At 44.1% G+C, this 11,684-nt stretch overlaps 1 protein-coding gene across 1 annotated transcript in view; it reads left to right on the forward strand.

Moving 5' to 3' along the window:
• The window catches only part of LOC138980321 (uncharacterized), an 11,324-nt gene extending 1,372 nt beyond the window's left edge, over window positions 1–9,952 (forward strand). Inside the window, exons 2-6 of the mRNA XM_070353187.1 lie at window positions 2,539–3,327; window positions 3,983–4,626; window positions 4,922–5,416; window positions 6,347–6,702; window positions 7,289–9,952. Coding sequence (XP_070209288.1) covers window positions 2,539–3,327; window positions 3,983–4,626; window positions 4,922–5,416; window positions 6,347–6,702; window positions 7,289–7,662 — 2,658 coding nt within the window. The 3' untranslated portion in view covers window positions 7,663–9,952. The remainder of the gene's footprint in view (window positions 1–2,538; window positions 3,328–3,982; window positions 4,627–4,921; window positions 5,417–6,346; window positions 6,703–7,288) is intronic.
• The last annotated feature ends 1,732 nt before the right edge of the window (window positions 9,953–11,684 follow it).

Below are 11,684 nucleotides of genomic sequence, written 5' to 3' on the forward strand. Positions count from 1 at the left end.
TTGTACATTTTACCTACAGGCCAAACAGTGTCTGTTGGCGGCAGAGGGCCCAGCAAGTTGCTATTTTTAGATCGATTAAAAGTTGTCAAGAACAGGCGCTTACATTTGGATGTGTCCACTGATAGTAGGTTTGGTTGTGATCAATCAGAATGATGTAGGAATAAAAATGTATGACAGTTTGGTATGATGACATGTAATTCAAATATGCTGAAATGTAATATTATACATGATATAATATTATTATGGCTGTTGCCATGACCATGAACCCCAAGAAAGGTTTAATGTTATGTAAAATCAAAATACCAAAATCAAGCACCTACTAATCTGGTCTCCGGTGCGGCTTGGACCAAAAAAGGATGGACACGCAACTCGCTCAGCCAGCCAGCGCTGCGAGACTTACAGCGGCCAACTTCGCCGCGGCGCGCTCATTGGCTAAGTATTGAACTTGCGTCAAGGCCGATGCGCGTAGATTCCCAGAATGTTTACTTTCGGTTAGATTCTTCGACAGCATTCGCAGAGGTGACTGCCGTATTGTGTACCGCAGTCAGAAGTAATTTATTACTTTTGGGAGTTTAGTAACGTGATATCAGTTTTCAATTGTTCGTTCACTTATATTGCTTTCAGATTTAACACACAAGAAACAGTAGCACGGTTTTCGTTGCGAAAATGTGCATTGGCAGTGCTACGCGATCGAATTGTGTATTATGTACACGCGGTGTTTTTCTCAGGAAAAGACCGAAGCGACATGTGACGTCAGTCGTTCAGCCCGCGAGCGGTGGGATGGGGGGGTTCACATGGTTTGTTTGTTTCAGAACCACACCCATATACACACATTTCACATGTAAACCATTTGTCCGCCCCCTGTCGATATTTATCGACTAAGTTCCTTGTTAATGCGTTGGCTTTGAAAAAACAAAACAAATCGGATCTACCACTATCAGGCCTCAAAATACATGCCTAATCATATTCGTTTGGTCACCAGACTTGATCGTGCAGAGGTTCCCATGCTAATGCAACACCACTGAACCATTGAGGACTAACATTTAAAAGGAAAACAGTGCCCTATTTATTTTACATGTCGGTTTGATGGACGTGTGTCAATAAAGTTCCACACCATCTGAGGAAAGCAAACTGAAGTCAATAAGGACGTCTATTACGAAGTCAGTGCCAGTGTTGAGAGCTGGCGTTTTCACTCCTTATGCTATGGCTGAGAATAAGTGCAGCATTCGTATCGCCTTGATATGCTCGAGCGCACTTAGTTGCATGATTCTAAGCCAAGCATGGCAAATATTATTCATAAGAATTGAGTGATTACAGGTAGCCATCTTTTCCAGTTATGCAATGCCCGAAAACATCGCTGTTAGCATGGCCTAGTTGACAAGGCTCACACCTGCATGCATCTCAACAATGAAACGTGGATGATCGGAGTTGTACAATTCGATAAAGAGAAAAGAGGTAATTAATTTCGTCTGTATTCAGCGATCCGTGGATACCGCGGTATTTATTCAAATGCATTAAACAATGTCATATCAAGAAAACATTCCCGTCGGTCTCATTTTCCGCATTTGTTTGTTTGAGAATATTAATGCTTTTAGTTTCGCATTGCATGGCCGGACTTTCATTCTATTTGTACTTGTTTTTCCCCTTCTTCCTTTGCTTGATGTTGTTCTTGTTCTTTTTTTTATCTAGTTTTTTTTCCCTTTCTGCTTTGTCTTATAGATTTTGAAGCTGGGTTTTCCCCCAAAAAATAATTGTTTCCTTTCCTTTTAAGACAGTTATATCTGTTATAACAGTAAGTTGTCTCTTGTTCTTTACTTACGGAAATTGATATTGTTCGGTCACTACTACAAAGCTTTTTTGTTCTCAGTGAAAATCGCGGGTGCACAAATGATCAAAGTGTGAGGAAATACGTGTTTCCTCACACATGTACACACACACACACACACACACACTGACACACATGCACACACACTCAGACTCTGACACACACACATGCACACACACACACACACACGCTGACACACATGTACACACACACACACTGACACACATGTACACACACACACACTCACACACACACACACACACACACTCACACACACATATAGCTCTCTCTCAATCAATCTTTATCTGAAGGAGGAAATACGTGTTTCCTCACACTTTGATCATTACAGATAAAGACTGATTGAGAGAGAGATATATATATATATGTGTGTGTGTGTGTGTGTGTGTGTGTGTGTGTGTACATGTGTGGCAGTGGGTGTGTGTGTGTGTGTGTGTGTGTACATGTGTGGCAGTGGGTGTGTGTGTGTGTACATGTGTGGCAGTGGGTGTGTGTGTGTGTGTGTGTACATGTGTGTGTGTGTGTGTGTGTGTGTGTGTGTGTGTGTGTGTGTGTGTGTGAGAGAGAGAGTGAGTAAGAGGGGGTGAGAATATGTGCGTGTACCGTAGTTCAAGCCGAAAAGGTGGACAATTGAACAACAGTTTTATTTGTAAATCTAAACTGGATTTAAACAATATCTGACTTTTTTCCAGCAGATTATGAACGACACTTCAGGGACCTGGTCACATGAACGTGACCCAGAAGTGCAGACAGCCATGGAGTACTGGCTACGCTGCATTGAAGAGTGGTACCCTGAGCGGCACAGCAAAGCCTACTTTCTCTCACCCCTCCACTTCAATCGTGTACCTTACGAAAAGGCGGTAGTGGCAGGCTTAACCACCCTCGTGAAACACCCACCTAATAAGTCAGATATCAAATCAGAAGTCCATTCTGACACACCAGTGGTCGGAAGCCTTTTCGTGCCTGTGAAAGCCACTGTGGAAAAGAAGAAGAAAATCCAGGGCAGTGACGTAAATGATGACGCTGCCATAGAATGTATACGCACGTGCTTCCAGGCACTGTGGGAAGACAGGAACGAGGCGGTGATGGTGATATGCGGACTTGAATTTGGTCAATATTTGACCCAAGAAAAGGAAATCACTGGAGTATCCGCCTGTGATAAGTTTCCGCGACCAAAAACGATGGATGAAAAATCTTGCCAACGTGGTAATTTTGATGTTCTGATCCTGTCTCGTCGGTACGGTATCATAGTGGGGGAGGTTAAGTCTGTAGGATTCGATGCACAGAAGACTGCCAACATTAGCCAGGCTATTGTAAAAAGGGCACAGAAAGCCTTAGACCAACTGAACAAAGCTGGCAAAGTTCTTCAGCATATGCTGTCAGACATCAAGCCTGCTATTCGGGTGGCCAAGACACTTATTTTGCCTTTCGTCACATCCACTCAGCTGAGGGACGCCGTTCACACAGAGCCACAGCTGGAACAGGTAACATGTTTTGAGTATAATTCGAACAGTGTTCTTGTTGTTTTTCCAGCTAACATTGTTACTGTAGGCTTGAAGTTCTCAAAGCCGAATACGCTCGTAATTATGTTCTCACCTGCATTGTTAGTCTTGTTTCTTTTCTCTCCGATTGTCCGATAATGCATCAGATCTCCAAACAACTCTCCCACTTTCTCACTCTCTCCCTCCGTCTCTCGCTCTGTCTGTCTGTCTCTTTATTGGGGTTTCTCTCTCCATCTCTCTCTCTCTCTGTCTCTCTATCTCGCCATTCCCTCTCCCTCGCTCCATTTTTCCCTCCATCTCTTTCTATCTCACCCTCTGTCTCTGTTTCTATTTTTCTCTCTTCTTTCTATATCTGTCTGGCTCTCTATTTCTGTCTGTCTGTCTGTCTGTCTGTCTGTCTGTCTGTCTGTCTCTCTCTCTCTCTCTCTCTCTCTCTCTCTCTCTCTCTCTCTCTCTGTGTTGCAGTCTCTGTCTGTCTCCCTGTCTCTCTTACTTCTGTTTCCCTTTTTTAGTGTTTTAATGGTAAGTAAGTTCTGAGGGATATGCATCTGTGTTTTCTTAATTCCTTCTAAAAATTATACGGATTGTAAGGCGAGCAGATTTCGTGATTTCTGACAGTGAGCATCACTCATTACAGGAATTGTGTAGGTGTCTGGGGACTGGGGATTTGAGCGAGGCCATCAGTCGCTGTCTCTGTGCTGATCAGCTACCTTCGAAAACTGAACTGGAGCCTTTGAGCAAACACATAACTCCTTCAAGAGAACACAGCAGCAGTACTCAGTTATCTGACTCATCGAACACAGATTCACAATTACCCAGGACGGAAATGCCCTTTTCAAGCCTCTCAGTCCAATCCCCTCGAGCAAATCAGCACGAAGAAACAATTGCCACAAAACCCACAAAAATGCCACAAAACCCATCTTTGAATCAATCCAACACGGAGTCGAAGCTCCATACTATTCCAAGAAAACATACCAAGCCTTGCGGCCCTTTCCCCGAAGCATTAGCGTCTGGGAACCCCTCGGAGATAAAAACATCGCCTCTCTCCTTATGTTGCGTCAAAGAAACAACATCTCAAAATTCTCCCACCGAAGGACCTTCGATGCCTAGCAAGTCCAGGGAAGAAACTAGGCTCCCAGGATTAGCAAGGAAACAGTCACATCGTCCTGGGCAACCGAGCCGTCTGTCCAAGTTGGCGGATTGGTGGGATCGGATTACCGATCACAGTTCTTCATTAGATTCGCACATGTCGGAAACATTGTACGACCACCTATTGGCAAGGTAAACACATTATCTCTCTGCCTCGCCTTCTCTGTCTGTCTTCCTGTCTGATTTTCTCAATCTCTATTTGTTTGTCTGTCTGTCAGTCTCTCTGTCTCTGCCTCTTTCCCTGCCCCTGTCTGTCTTCCTCTCTCTATGTCTCTCAATCTGCCTATCACTATGTCTGTCTGGCTCTCCAATCAGTCTCTGTCTCGCTGCCTCTGTCTGTCTGTCTGTCTGTCTGTCTGTCTGTCTCTTTATCTCCCCCTCTCTCTCTCTTTTAATACATATTTCAACTGTTATTGATTTGTTTTAGGTTTTGTGGTCCAGCGACAACAGTGGAGATACCCACAGTGTCTGCCCCACGTAAAGTGCTGAGGACACTCGGCCAGGCCGTTGCAGAGACTGGACTCATCATGTCCATACTGACCCTTCATCAAGAGCAAGTACAACTCATCAACGACGATTGTCTTAATTGTGTGCATCTGTACGGACCGCCCGGTACCGGCAAAACCGTTGTCATTGTGTTGAAAGCCAGTGAATGGCTCCAACAAGGTCACGACGTGCATGTTCTCATGACTAGAAGATATAGCCACGCTGTGTCTTTTGTGATAGAAAGGCAACTGCAGCAGGTGATTGACTCTCTGAAAGAGTCCAAGCGTCCAAAAGTTCACAGACATCTTTACGACTTTCACAACAGAGTTGAAGATGTGGAGAGAGCCTCTACAGAACTATCATGCCTGGCCCGTGATGGATCGGGAAAGCTTTACATTGTGGCGGACGAAGTACTCGACTTTTTCTGTATGACCAGGTAAGAGGCTCCATTTGTGGAACAAGTGTTATATACTTACGTTGATCTTCTTCACTTGCCTTACCTGTTCTCACTCTAACCCCGGTTCCGGATAGCCATTTTGGTTGAATGTACGTAAACAAACAACAACCAACTCTCCAATCCCCTTTCCCTCTTCGTCTCCCTTTCCCCCTCCCTTTGACTCGCGCTCTCTCTCTCTCTCTCTCTCTCTCTCTCTCTCTCTCTCTCTCTCTCTCTCTCTCTCTCTCTCTCTCTCTCTCTCTCTCTCTCGCGTGTGTGTGTGCGAGTCGACTTTTCTTTTCCTTTGTATTATATTGACATACATGTACATTTCAATGTTCTATCATGCATTATGTATTCGTATAGGTAATGTTGTAATTAGTAATACTGTATGATTGCGATTGACAATTGTCCTTTTATTGTCTTTATTTGTATGTTTAGCAGGGACAGATTGTAAGACTAGGCGTGAGCCTAAAATCTCCATCCTTGTGTAATACAGTTCGTTCGTTCGTTCTGTCTCTCTCTCTCTCTCTGTCTCTCTCTGTCTCTCTCTCTGTCTCTCTCTCTCTGTCTCTGTCTGTCTCTTTCTCTCTCTCTCTCTGTCTCTCTCTCTCTCTGTCTCTGTCTCTCTCTGTCTCTCTCTGTCTCTCTCTGTCTGTCTGTCTGTCTCTCTCTCTTGTTTCTGTTTTCTGGTTTAATTGTATTGCATTATCTTTGGAGGTGGGTTTCTACATCATAAGAACTGTCTAGCAGCCACTAGTGCCTGCTGCAACATTGTACCTTAGTTGTCTTTATTTGTCCTGTTTCTCGTCATTTTGTTTCTCCATTTAGCATGTTGCAGATTTTTCTTTTGACGAGAAACACTTTTAAAAACTATCATTGTGACTTTAACAATTTATTGATTTTTATGTTGATGTCAAACCATTTCAGATTCATCGACTTCTTGACAAAGCTGAGAGAAAAAGTCCCAGAACTGTGCCTGTGGTGCGCCAGCCTCGAGAATTTCAAAGCCTCACCCCCATGGCTGGCAGAAAAACCTCTGACCTTGCCCCTCAGAACTCCACCCTGCATCACCCAAGAAATCCAACGGTCGAAGGAGATTGCGACGTTCTCCTACATCCTCGCCTACACTCCGTCCCGCACCCCTGACGCCACTAAAGGCCCAGCGGTCAGGTGGCTGAAGCACGAGGGTCAGTCTGGTCATTCCGATGGAGGGGCTGAGGACTGCGAGGGCTGTGGAAAAGCTGTTGCTGATCTACTGAAGGAGCTTGGTGTTGGTCAGTCAGGTAGGGATCATTTGCTTGAATATCCTTCTGATCTTACAAGTCATTTCTTAAGTCTTTTTATTGGATGTTAGAGCAAGCATCTTTGTCTGCCCATGCCATCTGTTTCTTTGTTGTCTTTTCTCATCAGATTGAAAAGTAACGTGTTGACATATCTGTTTATTTTATTTTATGTGTTCTTGGTTTATTTATTTATTTTTTTTAGCAAAAGTGTGCTTTCAAAGGTATAATTTAGTTGGTTAATGTAAAGGCGAAGTATTTCATTGAAATATGTGTTTGTTGCCATCAGCACTCCTTAAGGAACTCTCTAATGACTTTATTTATCAACAAGTTATTTTGTTGGAATAAGTTTGATGTTCGCTGCTGTTGCTAATAGTACTCTGACATAATCAAGCACATTAATTGGACAACAGAGAACATCATTAGTAACTCCATGTGAGATATGAGTACTCTTTTTCAAGTAAAATTGTGTTATATTTTGTCGTTGTAAATGAACAAATCTCAGGTTTTCTGTAAAATATTCAATAAAAATGTTAGGTCATATTTTACAGTTGCAGATAATCAAACTTGTGTTTCTCTTTCTGTCAAGGTCCTGATTCCCTGCAGCACCATGACGTCATGATCCTGTGCAAACATCCTCGGGGTGAACTTCCAAGCAACGACACCGTGGCGTCATCGCAACCTGTCATGGGGATTGTGCGGGCGTTACGAGCCCACAACATACCTGTTAATGTCGTTGCGAGTGACGCGTCAGATGACGACCTCCGTGACGTGGCACTGGCTCTGAAAAATGAAGTGACTGTTACTGACTATGAGACTGTGTCAGGACTTGAAAGGAAGGTGGTTGTGGTGGTAGGCAGGAAAGAAGATGAGGCAAAGGAAAAAGATGTTGATGCCAGTCGTCTGCTTGCTGTGTCTCGCTGCACGGCGCTGCTTGTATGTATAGAGAAGCCACCTGACTGATCGCTTCCCCGTGCAAAATCGGTTGTTCGTTTGAAGAACAGTTGATTGCCCATTACTTCTGTGTATTTGATCCCCATTGACCTGCCACTGCCCAAGTCGTAGATAAACCACCTGACTGACAGCTTTCCTTTGAAAGTCCGTTTAAGAACAGTTTTTTTTTATTCCCGTTACTTTTGTGTATCTGGTCTCGATGTGCCTGGACAGACAGACAGATGTCCAAGGATATTTCTTCTTGTTTTGTCCCCGCTCCACGGCGCTACCGCTGACTGACTACTTTCCTGGTGAAAATACGTCAAAGAACAGTCTCGTTCCTTTTGAAGAACAGCTCATTTGCCGTTATACCCCTGTGCATGTCGTCCCCATGTGCCAGGACGCTTTCATTGAATGATTCTTTTGCTGTATCTCGCTGCTCGCGTGTACTGAGAAACCCCCTGATTGGTTGTTTTTGTGTGTGGAATATCACTTGTTTCTTTAAAAAAATAAAAAAAAGTTGATTGCCGGTTACTTATGCGTTTGATTACCACCTGCCCAGACTCTGACGAACAGACAGCTTTCGAGGATTATTTCTGTGATTTATAGGTGACCTGGGTCAAGAACATGTGTGTGTGTGTGTGTGTGTGTGTGTGTGTGTGTGTGTGTGTGTGTGTGTGTGTGTGTGTGTGTGTGTGTGTGTGTGTGTGTTTGACATAACGAATGTTGGACTGTTGTTCTCAACAACAACAAAACAGGCATCCAAAACACTTCTGTATTTTGCTGTTTCAACTGGCTGCATAATCGTCTGAGGAACAGCCAGTCACAACAAATATATTTGCTCATTTCCTTATTTCCTGCTTAATGGATTGTATTTATATCAAGGCTCCTGTGCCAAGGATCTGTGGTGTATTTGTTCTAAATTTAAGGATCAGCATCAGGGGCTTACATCCATGAGAGGTGGCATAGGACAAATGTCCTGGACAATGCAAAAGTGATAGGACATTTGTCCTGAACAAAAATAAATCAATAGGACTTTTTTCGCAACAAAACGTAAATTTAATTAAACTTGACTAGTTTCTTGGCAAAAAGGTAACAGAACACCCACGGGAATGAAGTCGGCCAGTTTGAAACGAAGCCACGCGGGGGTGGGGGAGGGGGTAACGTCTTTCTTCGGCACCGAAGTTTCACTTTCTAGAGCGACGTTTTCATCTGGCTCTGGCTGTTCAGAAGCCGGAGGTAGCTCAGTTTCAGTGGTACTATAGTCGCTGATGAGGGCAGAGATTTGAAGTACAAACGCTTTTGGCCTTTTTTTGGCACCAATTTTTGTTTCGGCGGCATGTTGCTTTTTCGGGAGAAAAAAACCGCGAAGGGAGGCAACTGTCAACCGTCTTGAAGCATTCAGAGTTGCGACCCCTGGAAGCTCTTCTCTATAAAAAGCATTTTTACGTCTCCCCAAGTTTCATTTGCTTGGAGAGACACATCGTTTCGCAAAACATCGATAACTTAGCTTGTAATAAATAGGTAAGTACTGACAATGTCCGGATCAAATGAAAGCATAATCGGACAATGACCACTTTGTGACAAAAACAATAGGACATAATTATGTCCTCTTGCATGAACAATGTACAGGACATTTGAAAAAAGTATCCGTGTATGTCCGATGTCCGACGTGGATGTGAGCCCCTGCAGAATTCTCAGTTCTAAACTAATCATTGTATCCTTATTCCTGAGTAACAATCCACCGCGCTAGCCTGAGCCATCTGACTGGGTTTTGTCCTTGGAATTACCAGGTGTTGGCATAAAATGGTTTAATTTCCCGCCTGACATGACTCGCCGTCACCCTACCCTCGTTGATTTCAGCCCAATGACCTAATAGGAATATTATGCAAGTAGGCCTAAGTAAAGCACCACGTTAACGAACAGTACCTCATTTTTGAGCCCGGACACACGCATTCGAGCGCACGAACACATGGACGGTCCGATTGCATCAAAACTTGCATGTTTTTGAGTAAGAAGCCTTGTCGAATTTGCGATAGTCGTGTATGTGTGTGTGTGTTTGTGTGTGTGTGTGTGTGTGTGTGCATGTGTTTATGTGTGTGTTTGTGTGTGTGCGTGTGTGTGTGTGCTTATGTGTGTGTTTGTGTGTGTGCGGGAGTGAATATGTATGAGTGTGTGGGTGTGTGTGTTTGGTGTGAGTGCGCGCGCGTGCGTGTGTCTGTGTGTGTGTTTGTGAGTGTGTGTGTGTGTATGTGAGTGTGCGTTTGTATGTGTGTGTGTGGTTGAGTGTGTGTGTGTGTGTGTGTGGTTGAATTTGTGTGTGTGGTTGAGTGTGTGTGTGAGTGTGTGTGTGTGTGTGTGGTTGAGTGTGTGTGTGTGTGTGTGTGTGGTTGTGTGTGTGTGTGTATGTGTGTGTGTGTGTGTGTGTGTGTGCGTGGGTGTGTGTGTGTGTGTGTGTGCGTGTGTGTGTATGTGTGTATGTGTGTGTGTGTGCGTGTGTGTGTGTGTGTGTATGTGTGTGTGTGTGTGTGTGTTTGTGTGTGTGTGTGTGTGTGTGTGAATTTTATATTTTTGTGTGTCCCCCTTGCACCTCAATCCCTAACATTTAATGTCGTTGGGGTTTTTCCTCTCTTTAAAGTGCTCACAAAACACATTGTGACCGTTTCATGGGACACTTGTTTACCGGGTCTGTGACTCTCTATTTTCTCCAGCTAGGCATGAAACAGCTGTGCTTAAGTACGCGTGTAATCATATCACCCTTGAGCGAGAGAGAGAGAGAGAGAGAGAGAGAGAGAGAGAGAGAGAGAGAGAGAGAGAGAGAATGTGTTTGTGTGTGTGTTTGTGTGTGTGTGTGTTCGTCTTTTAGTGTGTGTTTGGGTGTGCGAGTGTGTGTGTGTGTGTGTGTGTGTGTGTGTGTGTGTGTGTGTGTGTGTGTGTGAGTGTGTGTGTGTGTGTGTGTGTGTGTGTGTGTGTGTGTGTTTCTGCAAACTTTTGTATTGACCACAACCTATACTTGTGGTCGCCTGAAAAACTCCGGCTGTTGCAGGGACGTAGCACCCGGTAGGGCATGTAGGGCGACCGCCCGACCACTTTTTCCGTAAAAAAAAAAAAAAAAGAGAGAGAGAGAGAGAGAGAGAGAGAGAGAGAGAGAGAGAGAGAGAGAGAGAGAGAGAGAGAGAGAGAGAGAGAGAGAGAGAGAGAGAGAGAGAGAGAGAGAGAGAGAGAGAGAGAGATCTACCAACAGAACACCCCACGTAGTATTCACGCGATGGCATAAGGTCGGTTTTTTGGGTTTTTTTTGTGTGTGTTAGTCTTGGTCAACTGCTGGAATAGGATGACGTCTTATTTTGACGAGAACGTCACACGTGACGAGTTCCGTCAGGCCATAAAAGTATTGGCGCCAATTTAGTGAAAATTGCTTCTTCGTCCGTCTGCTCGAGTCCCATGAGAAACAATGGAGGTAAGAAATGTTTTGTATATTCTGTGTGTGAAGCTGGGGTCAGACTGAGGGGTGAGTGATTGTGTGTCAACCGTAAGTACGCCATAACAATTGAGTAACACAGTAACTTGTGGGGTTAACAGTGTCACATGAAACAACATGTAGAGAGAGAATTGAACAATGGACACAAGTGTGCATCCTGGTTGTGATGGATCGAAAACGCGCTAAAAATATTCTGACAAATCCCTCTATTTTTCAGTCATCACTCAGGCTGCCAATGTTGATGGCTGGACGGATCAATAAATTGCTTGTTTAGAAGTAAACCAGTTTGTCAATCCTTGCTTTTTAACACACTAGACAATAATGAAGACGAAAGTCATTTGAAGTAAGTGCTCATCACATTCAACGTATCGGAATTTAGATATAAATGTAAGTCGATTGATAATCACTGATACATTCACCAGCCCGTTGTTTGGTGGAGGATGGAAAGATGATTAGATGGAACTGAGCTCAGAAGGCACGAAATCGCATCATGTTTTCTTTCTTTTTTAGACCATTACAAGGGGACGGGAAGGGGGGGGGGGGCGGGAGTGTAAGCCCCATATTTCCTTAG

This window comes from Littorina saxatilis, linkage group LG11, assembly GCF_037325665.1.
Source record: "Littorina saxatilis isolate snail1 linkage group LG11, US_GU_Lsax_2.0, whole genome shotgun sequence".
Taxonomy (NCBI): domain Eukaryota; kingdom Metazoa; phylum Mollusca; class Gastropoda; order Littorinimorpha; family Littorinidae; genus Littorina; species Littorina saxatilis.